At 41.8% G+C, this 19,307-nt stretch overlaps 2 protein-coding genes across 2 annotated transcripts in view; one reads left to right on the top strand and one right to left on the bottom strand.

Annotated features, from left to right (window-relative positions):
• Positions 1-10,381, bottom strand: part of LOC123977663 (insulin-like growth factor 1 receptor) — a 10,884-nt gene extending 503 nt beyond the window's left edge. The window contains exons 1-14 of the mRNA XM_046060549.1: positions 10,345-10,381; positions 8,747-9,050; positions 8,292-8,428; positions 7,603-7,747; positions 6,518-6,726; positions 6,144-6,270; positions 5,020-5,255; positions 4,119-4,286; positions 3,819-4,026; positions 2,323-2,627; positions 1,947-2,080; positions 920-1,079; positions 717-816; positions 3-61 (exon numbers count right to left, since the gene is read on the bottom strand). Of these exons, the coding sequence (XP_045916505.1) occupies positions 3-61; positions 717-816; positions 920-1,079; positions 1,947-2,080; positions 2,323-2,627; positions 3,819-4,026; positions 4,119-4,286; positions 5,020-5,255; positions 6,144-6,270; positions 6,518-6,726; positions 7,603-7,747; positions 8,292-8,428; positions 8,747-9,050; positions 10,345-10,381 (2,329 nt within the window). The remainder of the gene's footprint in view (positions 1-2; positions 62-716; positions 817-919; positions 1,080-1,946; positions 2,081-2,322; positions 2,628-3,818; positions 4,027-4,118; positions 4,287-5,019; positions 5,256-6,143; positions 6,271-6,517; positions 6,727-7,602; positions 7,748-8,291; positions 8,429-8,746; positions 9,051-10,344) is intronic.
• atraid (all-trans retinoic acid-induced differentiation factor) overlaps positions 1-19,303 on the top strand; it is a 21,161-nt gene extending 1,858 nt beyond the window's left edge. The window contains exons 4-7 of the mRNA XM_046060464.1: positions 17,349-17,420; positions 17,511-17,632; positions 17,741-17,841; positions 17,929-19,303. Of these exons, the coding sequence (XP_045916420.1) occupies positions 17,349-17,420; positions 17,511-17,632; positions 17,741-17,841; positions 17,929-18,033 (400 nt within the window). The 3' untranslated portion in view covers positions 18,034-19,303. The remainder of the gene's footprint in view (positions 1-17,348; positions 17,421-17,510; positions 17,633-17,740; positions 17,842-17,928) is intronic.
• The last annotated feature ends 4 nt before the right edge of the window (positions 19,304-19,307 follow it).

Below are 19,307 nucleotides of genomic sequence, written 5' to 3' on the forward strand. Positions count from 1 at the left end.
ACTGAAGTACTCTGGATTGACTGAGGCGTAGAGGACTCCATTTCCAAGCCGGTCACTGTTCCTGACCGAAACAAAAACAAAAGTGTTTACAGACACACACACACACACACACACACACACACACACACACACCACATGCATGCATCCTTTTGGGGTCTGAGTGTTTATAAACATACATATCAGTTTGATCTTCCAAAGAATATTGGCAAAATGCAATACTGAACCATTTCTGTTTGAAAGCCTCCTGAAGATAAAATATGTGCAGAGAATTTTTATTTTTACTCCTGAAAGAACTAACATCAGCAGGGCAGGAGTTGTTAATGTCCTGCATAATTTCATTCCAAAATCACTACATTGTCTGTGTTTAAATCACATAGAAAAAAAAACCCCATACATTTTATTTTTCTACATATTGGTAGAAGCATTTTGCTTTGGTTTGTGTGTTGTTCTGAGTGGTTTGTGATTCAATGTGGCTCTTAATGTGACCACACCAACCATTAGCAGCGGGTTGAAACATTAATTCTAGAAGAAAGAAAGAAGAAAATGTTCCTCCCCAGGCTTCCATGTTTCCCTAATTTGGTTTCTTTGGTCTGCTCGGGTTAGGTAGACGTATTTTATGTTTCTGCTACATGATTTTCTGTTTTATGCAATTGTATACTGTAATGAAACGATAGCTGTGCTCTACTTGTATAACCACAGTACATTGAAACACAAACCTTTTCCTGCTCAAGACCACCAGCATTGTGACTAAAAGGCAGATGAGGAAGATGATGGAGAGAGGAACAAAGATCATAGCGTAGAGGACGTTTTCATATCCTGTTGGGTCAAACACTTTGATTATTACAGATAACATCATTTCTGTGCTGAACATACGTGTAAGGATACAAAGGAGTTTGACGCATGACATTGTGTGTCTTACGTTCAGCCACGTAGAAATCCATAGAGTGCGTCCAGGAGCCGTTGCCAGCCAGTGACGTGGCTCTTACTCTGACCGAGTAGTTTCCTGGACTGAGGTTGGACAGCCGGACGCCACGCTGGGCCTGATACATCTGACCAGAGACACATTCGTGTTTCTCGGCCTGACACAAAACAAAAAAAAAAAAAATAAAGAGCGTGTTATCGACTGAACTTTAAAAATCAGAACACAGGACCTGCCTGTTCCTCACTGTGCGATAAATAGTAAGGGCAAGACTCACAGTGCCAGACTCACCCTCCTTCATGATTAACAAATAATAGGGTTCACTCAACATAACTTGGGTCACTGGGTCAGCTGATAGATCAGTGAGTTCTTTTAAGAACAATTGCTGCCACTTAACAAATTGCGGTTTCTTTGTTTTTATGGTTGTGTTTCTGATACTTCACTCCTGTTAACTGGGTTTCTCTCTTCTGATTCACGACCAAAACTGTTTCTTGAAAATTAGCATTTACTCTTACACTATTACACTTTGGTTTTCAGGATCTACCTTGCACTACCCCCAGACCAATAGGTCACGCTTCAATATTGCCTTTTGCCATTGGCATTTTTTAGTGGAAGGCCTAGTCCACTGATATATATTAATCTGATGTGAGGGCTAAAATTTGATGTAAATGTCAGACCACTATTATGTAAGTATGGCTTCAACAACAACACATTTTTAATACACAGTATGGATTAGTTATCAGATGGACATAATGAAATATTCGCAAAATCTGGAATAAAAAGGTGTTAGATTTGATTGTTACAACCTACAAACAATGGGGCAACAGACTAATTTAGTCTATGGAGCAAAATTAATGTTTGGTATTCATTTAAGGGCTGGTTGGCTAGTTGGAAACAGAGGGGTCAAGCAGCATTTTGCTCAGATCGTGACAGTGCTAATGAATAAATTCTGAATACACATAATTTTTAAATTCATTGTCAGAAAGAGCAATCCCCCCCAGTGGTAGATGGACAGATGCGGTCTTACCTCAGTAGCCAGTTTAAACTTGATCTCATACATGAGGATGAGTCCGTTGGGGTGAGTTGGCTCTGGCCAGCGCAGAAACACCCAGTCCTCTTGGCCTTCCCAGGTCACTAGGCCGGGTATGTCGTCAGCCTTTTCTGGAGAACCGCAGGGAGAATAGGTTACCATGGTGACCGCAGCGGTCAGAGGTTTTAATTCCTGCAACAGCCTTGTGTGTCCAGCATATTTTTAAACATCTGCAGCGGCTAATTTATCTGAAAAATCATCTGGGTACCTTCAGAGTCTTGGCAGAGATACATACAGGTAATTCTGTACTGTACAGTTATTATTATTAATTAGCATGTGCTATATTATTTAAACACTTCATTTCTCCTCTAACCTGCAGGCTTGGTTCGGGAGAAGACAAACTCTGCAGCGCTGCAGCGTTGGACCTGTCGATTGCAGGCGTGAACGTCGATGCGGTAAACTGTGAATGGCTGCAGGTCAAAGATCTGCAGCTCACGCTCCGTCACCGATTGCTCCACAAACTCAAACTCTCTGTCCGCCGGCTCCACATCCGGAGTACTGCTGTTACCAGCGGCTTGGAGTGGAGGAACAGTGCTGTTGTTAGTGTGCAGCCGGTTGCGGCGGGAGTGAGTGGAGTTGGCGATGCCAAAGAGATCTCTACGGCGGCGATCTGGTGGCCTGGAGGTGAGAGGAAGAGAATAGTGGAGTGGAGATACATGAGGTGTAGGAGGGAGGGATGGATGGAGAGAGAAGACAGAGGACAGTTTTAAGTTAAGTATGGTAACACCAATATAATCCAATCAAATACTAGCAGTTGCTAGGAGCAAATGCTACAAGACACTAACAAAAGTAAAATGAAAATGTAACATGCAGATTAGAGGAGGATTTTGCACAGAAGTTGATGAAGCACAAGATATGACTAGCTATTGGAAATCCTTCCTCCCTCAAGCTTCAGTCTATGCATGATTTGATCATTTTCCTTGCCATTTGGCTTTAATTTAAGCAGCTGGGATGAAACTTGGTAGGGAAATTCTAAATAAAATGACTCAACGGTTCGGTGGATTTTGCAGCTATTGAACCTTCACAAGCAGTTTCATGGCAGCGTGAGATATACCACACCCACCACTACCACATTTGATCACAGTGCAACCAAGTTGTTCCTTAAGCATGTGAAAAGTTACAGTATTTTGATCTTGGAAAAAAAGTTTGTCGTCACGTGTAACGGGCAAATGAGCAATGTTGTTCTTCTGCGACGGTTTCAGACGAAATGTGGACAACTTTCTGGTGTATATGTAACAGTCACATAAGCAGAGTTCAAAGATACAGTTTACAAGGTGACATGCATGCTGGGTTCACACACCATTAGCGGGAAATGCAGGAAATGTCATGGCACCTATTGGTTATTTTTGGAAGAACATACATCCACTCTTTTGTTCTACATCTGCAAAAACCACCGAGAACTAATTAAAATCAGCTGGTCCAAGCTCTGCATGTGTGTGTGATACACATGTCTGTAGTGCGAGGCAGCGGGCCGACTCCCTAAATCAGACAGAAGCCAAAACATAATTTAGAAACTTTTTAGAAAAGTTTAGAAACTTAAAATTCATAACGGAATTATAAAGAGGGTATCTGGGTTGTTGTTTGTAACTACTAAGCATAACTATATAATGGCCTGATCTGTTGTGAAGTTACCTGGAAAATGACCCTCAAGCATTGCAAGAAAAATTCCACATTAAAAGCAGCGAAAGAGTATTTACTTTTCGATTCATCGTTTTGGTTTAGACAAAGTTACATATGAAGTTATATGCTGTCATGGCCAGTGCACACCTTTGTCATACAATAAAGCATTGATGGTGATGAGTCGATTACCTTGGTGTAAAAATGGAGTTGTGCAAGAAGTTTTCAAAGACTTTCCGGTAGGAGGCATCAGCAGCTTCGGCCTCCAGGTCCTCAACGGATTTGGGGCAGGGGCAACAGGGGCCTTTGTCTGCCCCCTCAGAATCAGGCTTAGTGGGCTTGGTGTCCTCTTCCTGGTCTCCCACGCCTATGGCAGCGATCCTTATGGGGATCTTCAGCTCTAAGGAAGAAGAAGAGGATGCATTTCAGACAGGTGTACTACAACTAGCAATATGGTGTATAAAGTGTGTGTGTGTGTGTGTGTGTGTGTACCTTTAGAGCAGTAGTTGTGCTGATACAGCTCTTGGTCTTCGGCTTGTTGCTGCCACCTGACCAGGTAGTAGGTTTGGTTTCCGTTTGGTGAGACAGGGGGCGACCAACGCACCACCAACTGCGTAGAAGAGTTAGAGTACGCTCGCACATCCTGAGGCATGGAGGGTGCTGAAAGAGAGACAACAATAACAACAAAAAACACTAAATTATTCTGATTCTGATTATTCCCTCCGCGGCTGCTGGAAAATGCTGCCAGTGCAGATGTGCTTCTCTGACATCACAACGCTGTTAAGAATTTACAGCACAGCTGGATTTAGTTAAAGTAGTCTTCCAGTTCATCTAATTATATTATATATTATTATAGGTCTTTTTTGTAACTCCGTTTTCCTCCATCTCTTTGAGATGCAGCTGTGTTTACTAATACAGTCTTCTCCATGTTTGGATTACGTCATCGTGAAACAATCCCACATCTATTTGAAAAACAAGCAGCAGTAAGAACAGAACATTTACCTGTCAGTAAGCGTGCTCTGGTGAGAATGAACGTTAATATCGTAGTGAAACAAATCAGACGAAGCGTTCACGACTTTCCAATCTTCCAGCACTGCTACAACCACAACTGACTGCTCTTCCTTTACTGTCCGCCTGAATTAAGGAATGACTTCTGACCTACATACTACACTCACGAAAATGTATCGCTTCAAGACACTCTCTGACATTACTGGCTTTTATAGGCTTCGCTGAGATAAATTTCAAGCTCACTCTTTTAGTACCTCTGTGTTATTTGCAATCAATCTTGGCTCACAGTAACGTCTGTAATATCTTCTGTGACAATGCAGCCTGCTACCCTTAACCTTAACAACTGGTTGCTTGTAACCTTGGTGACCTATGAAACGATACCTACCTGAAGGGCTGGTGCGGATGTAGACCACCTTGCTCTTGGCACTCGGCATATGTTTGTCCTCCACCATGAGTGTGATGGCCTTGACGAACACAGCATACTGCGTCCAGGGCTTCAGGCCGGACAGCAGGACTCCGGGGTCAGAGTCCTTGTCTGGCCTCAACTCCACGTCCACCATGTTCCAGCTGTTGGAGCCACAGCCATCCTGCCCCTCGAACTCTGTGATGTTCTGAAATGGCCTGGAAGCAAAAGGGTTAAATAGTTACAAGTATATTCACATATATTATTGAAGAGATGTGACTTAAGTTAGTGTGTTTCTCAGATCTTCATAGTTAATAAGACTGTTTTATTCTTGGGTTAACATTGTCACATGTCAGAAACTCCAAATGTGTTTTCACCCCCCCCCCCCGCTTTTATGAATATTTTCAATTTGCACAGAAAAAACCTGAGTGGAAAAGCTAAAAATTTGAAGAAAAAAGGTCAAAATAAAAAAGGTTTTTATGCTTGACAGAGGTGGAAAAGTTGGTGTATCGATAAAATGAGTGCAGTGGAAACTGACTTGGTAGTTAAATCGTGACACACACACGAAGCAGGTGACTTAAATGACGAGAGAGAAAGAGAAAAGTAGCGGAGATAGTAACGTTTCTCAAATTAATACATAAGACAAACATAATCTTTGCGTCACGTTTTGCACATGTTTTTTTTGTTCATTTGAGCTTTGACTGAAACTCTTTAAATTACGTCATGTTGTTGTGCCCTCTTCTTCTGCAATGGCTTAATGGCACCCGACTGGAGAATTGCTGCCTCCAGTTGTTCATCTTAATAAGCCCAACTTTTAAAATAATCACATAACAGTAGTGGATGGAAACGCATATTAATTAGCAATTTCTTATGTAGATTTATGTAAATGGTTTTAAAATTTGCACCAAATTTAGAAACTTGGCTCCACATGGCTACTAATTAAATTGATTTTATTTGCTGCTCAGTGTATTTAAAGTCCTCTTAATAAATCTGATAGTGAGGTTCAGATAGAGCTCTGATTTTTGTTTGTATCACTGCTACAGTCTGTAGTGCTCAGGCTGGGAAAGGAAGCAGCTAACAATTGCAGGCAAATCTGAGAAACGCACGCTTCCTTGTAGTAGACGATAAAGCTGATGAGGTCTCTGTAGTCAGGGGGGCGATAGCGTTGCCAGGTGAGTTTGATCCTTGTACTGCTGGTGCTGTTGGACTTAAACTTCAGGATAGTACTTTCACCTATGGGAGAAAGGAATGAGGGAGGGAGAGTCGAGTTAAAATCAAAGTGCTTCAGTATGTTTTTGTTAAAATATGCAGCAATTAGTTTGGTTGACAGTGGTGCAGTAAATACTGACATGTGGTGCGGAACAACATCAGGCTCAGAGGAGGCGTTTGCAAACGGTTTGTAAGCTAGAGTAACTCCTCTACATGTACAGGACCGTAGCCATTTAAATATTTGTGGGGTTGAAGCTCACGCGACACTTACAGATGGCTCTGTCGCCGTTGTTTCGGAAATCGCTCTCCTCAAAGTGGCCCTGGATGCCCGTCTTCTCCCACATCTTGCGGATCTCGGACGTGCAGAGCTTCGGGTTGGCTCTAAAGAACAGCGTCCCTGCCTTGATGGTGAGGTTGTGCTGCTTCCAGTCCCAAAGATACTGGAGCTGCTGGTTGTCAAATGCCGAGAAGGCATACAAGCTAGAGGGCAGAAAGAAGAGAGGAAGAATGAATGCTAGGCAACAATGTATTTCTCAAGTCTACATTCATTGTCTCCTTGTTGGGTTATTGTCGGTTTTGCTATTCATGCCAAGTTGAAGGCCTACTTTCTGATCAAGGACAATGCCATATTTTCAGTGCATAAGGGAGAGAGAAATGGAGAGGGAGAGGAGCAGTTTTTATGAGTCGTTGGGTAACACCCAGACATTCAGGAATGACTGTTATGTAGGCCTTGGGACAGTAAGATTCCTGTGAACTCATGGAGAAACAGACGGAGGAGGGAGTCAAGGACTCTCTATGACCCTGACAGAACCTTTCCTTGTACTGTGAATGTTATGCTGTATTATAATTTTGCCGTTTTTTTAATTTAACATTAGTGATATTACAGACACCAACCCAAAACAAGTAGGTAAAATACTTTCCAGTCTGCACCCTCACAGTCAAAACATCCTTTCCTTTTCTCAAACATTTCAGTGATGACCTCGACTAGTCACATTAAAAACACCAGTGTTTTAGTGCACAATTGCTTGGTTACTACGACAACTCTCTACAGCAACCGGGCAAATCTGGGATTAAAAAGTGTTGTCCCTCACATTTAGAGTGCGGCAACAAAACAGACTCTTTAAAAAGTCAGTAATTTATCCAGTCTGTTGACCATGGAGCCGAGTACTATTCACTACAATAAATCAATATTCAAGAGAATCCTCTGAAGCAAAGGCTGTTTCAAGAGAAAACAACCCAGACTGTGAACCAACATCAGTCACCTGTGAGCCGTTGGGGCCTAAACTGGGATTGCGTGTGTGCGCGCATCTATGCGCTTGCAGTTTAATTGTGTGCGTTTTGAGTGTGTGGTCCTACTCGTCCAGAAGGTCCTCTCCATCGATGTATCTGAGGCTGCGGAGGAAGGCCAGGGAGCTCAGAGTGTGGGAATGTCTGATCCACACATAACCCGTCACCCTCTGGATCAAACCTGTGAAACTCTCCAGCTCTGCCACCATGTTGTCTAAACAAACACAAAGACGCCCACAGACACACCGCTGTTATTAACCATTGTTTCATTAGCGTCTATTGATGCATTTCTACCTTTTTGTTTTACTTTGCACTAAACTACGTTCATGGTTGACCGCTTTGTTTTTATACGTGATTTACTGAAAATCACTTCGTTAAAACATAAACAAACAGCTATATACCCGAAATCCCTTTTCTTTTCCTTACTCCATTTATCCTTCTCCCTCCATTCCCAACCTCCCCCTCCTCCTTTAAGGCTCTTCTTCCTCATCCTATTATGTGTATTTCTAATTTTCCAACACCTGGAAATTATACAGAACTTTGGTCTAGACTAATCCTGACATCACTTCTGCTATGTAGAACAATTTATGGTCTGTTAAAAACAGTTTTTCCAGACTGAGAAATTTGGCACTAACGCCTTATGAGACTACAGGTGTCATCAGTCATGGTTTAACAGTAGGTAACCAACAAACCTCTTTAAATTTCCTGAGCAGCTGACAAATTGTAGAATGGTGCTAGTGGTACAGTGTAGTACTTACAGCCTCTCCGGATGTTGATATGCAGGTTGCCTTTGATAACAGTGCAACCTTTGAGAGACTGAGCAGCATCCATGGAGTCGATGACCTTCTCTTCGCATACTTTATCGCACAGGCCATCGCAGGCTGTACAGAACATACTGGAGACAGGAAGCGATAGAGGGGGACAGGAGACGGTGACCGTACAGTGCCTTTTTACTGACGTACATTCATTCCATAAACTCCTTTAATCTCCTTATTTCTGTCCCTGAAAATGTTTGTCAGTGTTTGCCAGCGCAAGCTAAATGATGTCAAGGAGAGATTCTGAGATTTAACTAGAAGATTTCATTATTCTACCAAACTACAGGTTTATTATGGGACTCCGTTTACCTCAAAACAAACTGACTTTTATTGTAGCAGTATATTCAGTTTTTGCCCTGATAAAATGTTAAAATGGAAATGGGGGGGGGGGAGCTCACCTGTTGGGTGCGGTGCGCATGTACCCTGGTGGGCATTCAGACATGCACTCTCCACCATGGATGATGAAGCTGTCGAAGTCGGGGAGGTGGACTTTGGAGCAAAGCTCGGCACTGATGCAGCGCCAGCCCTCGAACTTGTAGGTGTTGGGAGGGCAGTCAGCCACGCAGCGTCCTTGGTGGTAGTAATGCACGCACGCCGCACACGCTGTGTCACTACCAGGGACTGTGCAGCTGCCCAGACACTGAGGGTGGCAGCACTCGCCATCCGGTGTGCACGCTCGCCGTACACACTTCTCTGGGCACTCTGGTGGGGAGAGAAAAAGAGTGAGAGAGAAAGTATGATACCTTTGCAAATGAATAAAAAATATTGACTTTTTTCCCAGGATGTTAAATTTTTGGTAATTTAAAATAATTGACATGAAGACACATTAGGACATCTGTCACACTACAGAATTTTTACATATTACACAAAGCAAAATCAGCAAAGCAATCTGACAGCTGAAAAGCTCTCACTTGAAAAGGTAATACAAACCAGAGCTTTCCTTTAGTGTATCCCCCCAAAATATTCCTTTAATCTGCAGAGAGTTAGATGGTAAGATTGATACCACTCTCGTTTCTGTATTGACTATATGAAGCAACAGCCAGCAGGGCCTGGCTCTGTGCACAGGAAACTAGCACTTTTTAAAGTTCACTACTTAAAATGTCTCATCTCGTACGTTTAATCCATACAACAAAATGAGGTCTAAAAATTACACATCGGTTTGTGTGCGGACTGAACAAACGGGATATTGTGATATTTTGGGAAAAATGCTCATTCACATGTTTAGAAAACAGAGGAGAGCAAGAAAGAATACTTTGCTAATTGGTACTGTGTCCTGTTTTGTTTTTCTTAATATCCGCATACAGAGGACTGCCAGTCTAGATCTGGGACACCCTCTCATCCACAGCATGAGTACAAAATTTTGTGGCAAGTGTCAAATGTTGCTATTAGCATTAGGATGCAGTTCTAGTGTGATAATGGATTGCAATGTGGTGTTTAAACTAGCTGCCTAGTCTGGATCTGGACAATCAACAACTGCAACTTAAAAAGGAACATCAGCTCTACGTTATCCCAACAACACCTGCCTGAACGTCCCTGACTTTAGCGAACGTCAGCGTTTAACAAATAAACACTACCAGTCAGTCCCTGGCTACAGTCCTGAGCAAATGATTTGCATTTAGTGGGGAGTGACTGACAACACACATTAAAACAGGCACCCATGAGGAAGGTGTGCAGTCTGCTTCAAAAACACCTTCGTATGTATGGGTTCTTTTGACTATGCATAAAGCCAAACAAACCATGTCCAGAGAACAACCTGTCAGAGCTGTTTGTCTTCTGCTTTTGTTTGCTGGGTGGGCTGGTGTTGAGCCCAGTAGCGCTGTGCGGAGTTCATCGCAGAGTCACAGTGACAAAAGATTCTCCGCCCCGGGTTTTCCACCGAGCGCTGCTACAAATAACTCCTCCAGTTGCTGCGGTGTCCCTCTAAATAAGAGGATATTGTAACTGATGACAGAGGATACTGATTGAGGAGCTCCAGAAGGAAAAACACTGGACTGACCCAGGTGCAGTATAGAACGTGGTGGCTTGTTGGTCATTACGGCAGGGGAATTTAAAATCACCTTCATCATCACGATTAAAGTAAGCAATTAACGTTTAACCCAGCTTTACAGACAGCAGCTCATTGGTTCAACATGAGCAAAGCAGATTGGTTCAAACTCACTCTATAGAGAGAAATGTTCAAGACCTTGAAAGCATCTACACTATCTACCACAGAAACAAACACTAATTGCTATGGAGACGCTTTAAAGCACTGCTTGAAATGATTTGTGTGTGTGTTGGTGAGTATGTCTCCTGTAAAAATATCAACAACTAGATGACCAAAAAAATAAATGAATAAATAAGTACTTTTGATTATGTCATCCACTTATATTAGCCAAGGGCTGTGTTTAAACAGAAACCAAACAAAGTGAAGTTATGGGAAATGTTTACAGGATGGTGAGTGAGAAAACACTGAAACGCGTTTCAACACGTTGTCTCCGCCGTCTCTGTCAAACAAACTGAAGACATCAGGCCAAGCGGAGATGCCTACTGCTACTCTCTTATTTGTATTTCAGTGATTTCTCCATCATGGGTCCAGATTTCTGTGTTCAAAGTGAGTAAACGGGCGATGAAAGGGCTGGACGCTGGTTGTAAGTCTCTCTCTCTCAAAAAAAAAAACAAAACTGATGTCAAATTGGAAAAGGAAGTCATTCCCAGGGCCTGAAACAGAACAGAAAGTTCCAACCATCTGCTTAATCTGTTTTAACGCTTAAGAAAGGGTGCTTTCGGGAAAAACGGCCGCCATAAAAAGCACAGCTGAATTTTGTCCATCAATAATAAATCGATAATAAGACGATATTTGGCATCCTTCAAAAATGTGTCTGTAAAAGTCTGATATTGTGCTAGCTCACTCGTGACATTAATGGAAACAGGTCTCTTTTATTCATTTCAAACTGAAGTATTCAAATAAAAACCATTTGATCTGTTGCTTTATTAGCCCTGAGCTCTGTCGTAGCTGTGGGCTTAGTGGCTTTGATTCGGTCATCATCAGCGTAATGGTGTTTGAACCTGAGTTTGTTTTTGAACCGGTGCCTTGGCTGGTTCAGACAGCTGACTCCCAAAGCTTTTGTTATTCTCCATATTGTGTGTGGTGGTTAGATTGTGGTCTTTAACGCCAACCGATTTTTGACACAGTTTGCAGATTGACGTCTTTTGAGCAACGTCCGTTTTTTTTTCCCCAAAGCAAAACCACCTCCATGAGAGTGAGGATGATCCACGTCTAGTTATTCAATCTAATGACGTAGTCTACGAGGTTGCTGGTGTCAGTGTTTTATCTCCTAGCGCCGTTTGTTCACTTATTAACTTCAGTCACGCATTTTTCGGCAGCTATTGCTTGTTTAACTCTAGCGCATGTGTACTGCATGCATGACGCAGTAAATGGGACGACAAGGTGTTTTTGAGGTTTTAGAAGCCACCAAGACAGAAATACAGAGGAAAAAGTAGCCACTTTGAGCTACAATCCCACCTGTCAGTGATGACTTGTTGAGTTTCAGGGTAAATGTTTATTGTTCGTCATCCCGCTGAACTACAGTTTTTGCATGCTACACAGCCTGTCAGACCAAATAAATGATAATAGAAAAGGCCTTGATCTGTGAAACCAATCCAGCACATCTGCTTGGGAAATCCCTAATTGCAATATAAACTGCATACCATTAATTAAATACAGCATCTATGTGCTGCCAGGTGTTTTAAGCACTTTGTTTTTCATTTACAAGTCATTTCCCCCTGAGTGACGTGTGAGTTCCGGGCAGTAGAGAAATCTACTGTTCTTCCCATATGACAAAAAAAATCATCATCAGGCAGTGCCCATGAGATGACCTTCCAGCCCGCCTCCTGACTGACACAGAAGCCAATCAGAACCTTCAGACTGTGTGGTCCCACCAACCATTCAGCAGGCTGTTTGTGTTCAGCAGGAGGGAACCAGTGCTGCATTTCTCTGGCACAGAATGTTCTTTCTCTGCTCCGAGCACCCCCCCACCCACCCACCAACTCCATCTCGCCCTCTGAACCCTACAATGGGGTGATGGGGGCTGTGTTCAAATGGTGTAATTTTGCAATGTGATAATGTACGGCCTCAGGCCTTTAGAGAGAGGAAGGAGATAATGTGTGCCTGGAGTTTGGCTCAGGTTGGAGCTGTTAGTCTGTACCCTCCTGGACATAACTCATTGACCAGTATAGGGTGGACAGCAGCGGTGGTGGTGGTGGTGGTGGGGGGTGACGGGTACATACAGTGTAGATCAGCATTCCACTGGACATCTGCAGCATAATGGATCCCAGCTTTTACTCTACTTACTGCACTTGGGTTGATGCAGAGCTGCAGCACAAGGGGAGGTGGTGGTGGAGTAGGAGGAAGGGGTAGAGGAGGAGAACAAGGAGGAGGAAGTGTAAAGGGGTGAATGAGGAAGAAAATGAACTACAGATGGGGGAGATGTGGAAGAGGACATGGAGGAGGAAGCTGGAGAAGGAAGGTGTTTAAAGATGGAGATAAGGGGATGGAAACCAAAATCACCCTTTAAAAATGTATTTTTCAAAGCAACACACGCGCACACACACACACGCACACACACACACACACACACACACACACACGGCAGAGCTGCCAGCTGGGGGAGCCAGACAACACAAACACAAATAGAATTAAGCGGGTGGTACCATTTCAAAATATATGAAATGATAACTATGAATTGAGCTCACTCTATTAAAAACACTCATCATCAGTGTTGTACCAAGAGTAAAGACCAAAGACACTGAGCTTGCTTAAAAAAAATACCTCATTCAATCACATATTATTTAAGCTGCGTTACTTAGTTTTTGGTAAAAAAACAACAACCAAACAAACCAAACAAAAGTGAACGCTGGTGATTTTTTCTTTACACTAAACATGTTGAGCATCGAAAAAAACTTTTAGGGTACATAATATACATAATTTAACTTTGGGAGTTTTCAAAGTCTGACTCTGTGCACCATATTCTATACTAAATATTTAGTGCTGCTGACACTGTCAGGTGACCTTGGACTGCCTGGGGTGTGCTGAGGGTAATGGGGTGTCACTGACAATGCTGGACCACAAGGAAAATCAGATTGTTAAAGTGTGTGTTTTTTATTATTTTTTAACATTTTATGAATACAATCTACCTAGGTTATTACTTCCTGTGCCCAAAGACTAGAGGTACTAGAAAATGAATGTGTAGGTTGTAGAAAGTTAAAAAGTTGCTAGTCTCCACGCATTAAAACGGTTCACCTTTTCCATTCTGTCATTACGCAGCACTGTCGGCTGTAGGATAAAGATCTCTGCTGTGGGTCATATAGCCGATACAGGCCATTCCAGGGAAACTGAAATACCAGCCCAGCAGGAAGGTAGGCTGGGAAACTCACACCAGTCACGATCCAAACTGTGGGAAAATGCCTGGGTGGCTGCTTCTAAACTAATCAATTATAGCAGCCACGTAGCATCAAACGATGTCAGAGTCATATAGGATAATAAAATTTATTGCTGGCTGGTTAAACAGTGAAAGTGTTTCTCTCTCCCTCTCTCTCTCTCACACACACACACACACACACACACACACACACACACGCTCTCCTGTTGATCAGCTGATCAACTAAGAATTAAAAGCCTTTCTAATTGTTAATCCTTGTTTTCAGCCCGCATCCTCGTGGTGATAGGAACAGGATGTCCCACACAGACAAACAGTTGCTGGGATGACGCTCCAGGCTTTAGCAGTGTATACTACTCAGCAGCACAACACAACAGTAACAGGCAACGGCAGATGTCTAGACTGATGACAGCAGAGTTGATTCAAAAACACAGACAGTGATCTGTATTGGCTTTGTAGCCAACAGCACTGACTGTAATATTTCAGTTCATAACAAAAGTTATGTTGTTAAGGACAAATGAGTATTAACAGTGCATTTGGCATCTTTTTAAATCTGATTAATAACCTCAGTCTTTGCCATGTTAAAGACCATCAAATAGGTCCACAGAAGGTCAGTACTACTCAGTAAACAGTACTTTAACTTTTTTACATGATCCATGATTTTAACAGAAAAAAAATGTATGCATACCGTTTTTGCTCAGCAATAGCGAGAAGGTGTATGAGCCAAATACAAAGGATTTGCTCCAATGACATAAAAATACAGGGAAAAAATATTTTGTTGTGGTTTTACAAAATCAAGTTCAAACTTATGGTTTTGGGCTTTATAAATAACTTGACTCGATGGGGAAGTCAGATGGAAATGGCTGTAGTCAATATTGGGATTGTGATGGGGTTTTTTTTCCATTAATTGTGTTGTCCTGGTGACAAAGACTGCCAGGAACAGGCCCCTGGGGCTCCTTCAACTTCCTGTATGACTTGGTTTTTAATTACCAGTCCCACTACGGCAGGACTGAACCATTATGTCTAAAATGACTGTAAGTAATATTAATGCCAACTACAGGATTTGTTCTGACGTCCAAAATGTTTCAGTAACAATATCCACAGTCTACGATACATTCATAGACAGTAAACAAACAACTGTGATAAACCATGATGTGCCAGAGTGGGCTGTCATTGCAGGAATTAGGCAACATGGATGAGATACAGTGCGATCACCAAAACCAGAACATATCAACAATAATATCACCAATAATATCAACAGAGTTCTACTCCAAACATCTAATCAATTGTCTCTGAGGCTACCGACCAGCAGACAAAAAATATATTGATCTGCACCATTTCATTCATCTACATTCAGCCTCATTCACTGCATGTGTACAGCTTCGATTCCCAGCGTGAACTCAAATGGGTCTAAAACCAATTGGCTAGCATCTAGCTAGAAATGTCTTTAATTCCCTCAGGCTTAATCAGGTGGAATTTGATTTCATTTTTTCCCCCCCTTTCCCTAAATCAGAACATGCACATGCAAACATTAATAAATGGGTCAGCTTTTTGGTTCAGGTTATGCAGATTAATTAAATTACATTTATTCATTTAGCTGAAGCTTTTATCCAAAGCGACTTACAATTGCTATATTATGTCAGAGGTTGCACGCCTCTGGAGCAACTAGGGGTAAAGTGCCTTGCTCAGTGACACATTGGTGTCTCACAGTGGATTCGAAACCCAGTTCTCTCACACCAAAAGCATGTGTCTTATCCACTGCTCCATCACCACCACCAATTATATATTATTTGCAAATACAGAACTCAGAAGGTTGTACAACAAAAGCCACTAAAAGCTGAGTGTTGGTGTTTCCACACTCACTTTGGCGACTCTGAGAGTGGTTGTCTGTCTTTATGCTCTGATTGACTGGCAACCTGTCCTGGGTGGATCCCTCAAGGATAAGCTGGTACAGGGAAAGGATAGATATTTCCAAACTCCACACACTATGTGAAATTACCAGCACCAGTGTGGCCTTCTCAGACTGAACAAGAACTTGGTGACGGACAGGAAACAACAATATTGCTGTGTTTCCTGTCTCGCACAAAGCATGTTCTGTTACAGCCAGACAGTCTGTCAGTGTGTGGGTTCAGTCAGTGAATCAGTCATTCACAAAACCAGTCAGTCAGTAGTGTGTACGTTGTCTACAGGCTGATTTGAGTCAGTACAAGGACCTCCATTTATTCAGTCCATTCACAGCTGACCAGTACTGTCCTGTCCACCTCTTGAGCCTCCCAACAGATACCAGACATCACAACCAGACAGTCAGTTCAACTGGTCAAATGCATTAGACAGCCACAGACATGACAAACTGCCGGTCAGTCTTGCCTGACAAACAAGGCTTTGAGCAAAAGAGGCCACCAACAGCTATGTTTTTGTTTGGGCTGCCAGAATCTATGAACAATCAAAATCGCTATATTCAAACATAATAACAAAGAGTACCAGAGTTACTGGAATTCTTTTCGTTATGTAATCTTCGAGCCCTCTTGAGAATCACTGATAAAAATGCATGCCGTTGCACATTTTATTTGGTAGACTTTGGTAAAAAAGACCTAAGACCTTAAAAACCTGTGCCTGGATGGAAACAATTAGTAGAAACAGGACAGAGGAGGTATCATTTTCGTTGGCTGGTGCAAAGTAATGTTGTAATGTGGATGCCAAATAGATGAACAATTAATAAATCAACACAAGGGTTTTCCCATCCCAAAAGGTTTGATTACACTTTTAAGTGAAATCAGATATCTATTTTATTTAACACCGAGGCAGACACTTGAACAAGTACAGGCAACATTCATATTAAGCACCAGCTGTATAGTGAAGGTAAAAAGCTACAGGTTGCACAGTGTTGCTGACAGGAATATCAAAAGTAATGCTGGATTTCCTCCTCTTCTCCTCTCAGTGTGAGGAGACATCCCTCAAGAGATGTGTGGCCTGAAGCTTCATGTTGATGATTGCAGTCTGTTCAAATGGACAAGAGAGGTTTAGCATCATTCCCGTTAGTGATGAAAAGCTGGACGTGGCTCACTCTCTCAATAAGAGGGGACTCACACAGGGCTCTAAAGACCCTACTGCCTGCCTACCAATAATATTATACCTCTATGGACTGTAGGTCATGAGACACTGGATCAGATCTTGTTGCCGATTCATGTGACAGCATATACAGGCCCAATACCTGTAGTGATCCAATGGTCGAGTCATGATTCCCAAACAAAACCAGCAAACCAGTTCCCCATGGTTGTAAAGTAACTCGACTTATTGGATAAAAGAGACTACACTTTGAATGACATGCAATGCCTTAAAAATGTGTTGTTAACCTTAACGGCTGTCCCCCTCCCCGCCCCCCTTCACACGCACTCCAAGAAAGAAGCCGTGGCTGTCTGTCTGTGTGTATGTGTGTATGTATATATATATATATATATATATATATATATATATATATATATATATATATATATATATATATATATATATATATATATATATTTTTTTTTTTTTTTGTCTTTGCCCTTCCAAAGGTTTTTTTACTTTATAAACTTTTGCTTTGCAGAGACCTCTCACTCAACCCCATTGCCAACATCAGTGGTACAGCCTTTCAAGGATTTATTGAGTTAAATTACATGTAAGTATTCTTAAACTTAAACTATGACAGCTGCTCATGAGAATTAAGTTATTTTTATTTCTTTTTAACTCTATTTTGGTTTCTCTATAGGATTTTGCCACAAGACATAGTTTGTCCAGGAGGCAACACCTCTTGGGAGAAGGTGGAGGTCAAAGAAGGAAATCGTCTCTGTGAGGGCCAGAAAGATACATGCAATCAGACCGGACAGCTGTGTAAGTTCCCATCTGATAATCTTCCATTGTCATGCATGAAATCTAAAACTGCAGTAACCCTCGGGTAATACATGACATCTGTTCATGTCATAATTTGACAATCTCCAGCCATTAACTGCCCGGAGAACTCCCTTTGCGCCCCCTATGGCCCCGGCTTCTTTGAGTGCAGCTGTGCTGAAAACTATCATGGATACAAATGTCTTCGGGAGGTCAGTAATTAATTACTTAAGTTAAATACTGGTGCAATTGAATCTTTTGAGTATTTAAAGTTATGCATTTATTTTCATTCTCACTAGGGGGAGTTCCCAGCTCTTCAGGTGTTTGGGCCTCTTGGTGCTTCTATGGTTGTGATCTCTCTCCTGCTGTGGGTCACCCAGAGACGTAAAGCCAAGTCACTCTGAGGCTGAACTGCGGTCAACGTCTTTATCTGAAATGTTGTACGGAGCTGAAACTGACTGTTCTTAAAAGGGAAAAATGCTGACACAAAGTCTGATGTTAACCCAGGCTTCTTTTAAACAATAAGTTTTATTTTATTTTACACCGTTGAGGGGCAGCTATATTTTATCCAGGGAGGTTCTTTTTACCACATCATCAGTGCAGTTTTAGAGAGAAAAATTTATTTTAACACAAGTTGCTCCAAGTTTGAAATGTTTTAAACATTTCTGGCAATGATACCACTATTAACACTTTAATTCTATTTTTAAATATAGTAGACTGACACGAGATATTAATGAAGAGGTTGTGTTTAAGCAAATTCTGAGGATTTGCTCGTTGACTGTGCCAAACATACTGCATGCATGGGTAGAAGTTTACACAATGGATCTACATGTCCTTAAGCATATTTGTAAATGTTGAACATGTACTTTATGCAGAGCAAAAACCAAGTCAGTTTCATTAACTCATGTCAGAGGTTGCGCACCTCTGGAGCAACTAGGGGTTAAGTGTCTTGCTCAGGGACACATTTTTAGATGTGTCACAGTGGGAATTCTACTTGGGACTCCCACACCATGGTGGGTGTCTTATCCACCCACATTCACTATGTGAATTATAATGTGAACCATCAGAATCCCAAGTTTAACTGAGTTTTGTGCTTTAATAAACATTTATGTATTAGAGGTTACATTAAAAAAGTGAGACATTGAGTTTAACTACAGTATGTTACTTAGTTGACACCTGCTGTTACCACAGCTTGCATGTTTCCACACACATCTGCTAAAAATGTTTGTCCTCATCATTGTGTCCTTTATTCATCAGTGACATGTGGTAACTTGGAAAATGTCCCCACGTTGATGGGCGAGAAGTTTTGATGCACCTTCCCAATGACATTCAGGGTTCTAATAAAATGTAAAATAACAAAACATACCTTGCATTATGCACATACAAGCATTTGTTCATTTGAGCACCTTTTATGGACTCATGTCTGGAAGTGTCATTTAATAGGTGTAAAAGATAGTGTCAAAAGTAGTCATAAACAGTCATAGTAATAAATAAAATGGGGAGATAAATGACTACTTTAGAGGGAAATAGACAGTGTGAAGCTGTGAATAAAATGTTGCTTCTTCCCAAAAGTCAAAGAATGAAGACTGAAACACGCAAGTATTGTGTTGACTAGGTGTACATGGCAATAAACTGAGTTCATTTTCCAAAATAAAATGTTTTACTCCCTGGTAATTTT

This window comes from Micropterus dolomieu, linkage group LG10, assembly GCF_021292245.1.
Source record: "Micropterus dolomieu isolate WLL.071019.BEF.003 ecotype Adirondacks linkage group LG10, ASM2129224v1, whole genome shotgun sequence".
NCBI lineage: Eukaryota > Metazoa > Chordata > Actinopteri > Centrarchiformes > Centrarchidae > Micropterus > Micropterus dolomieu.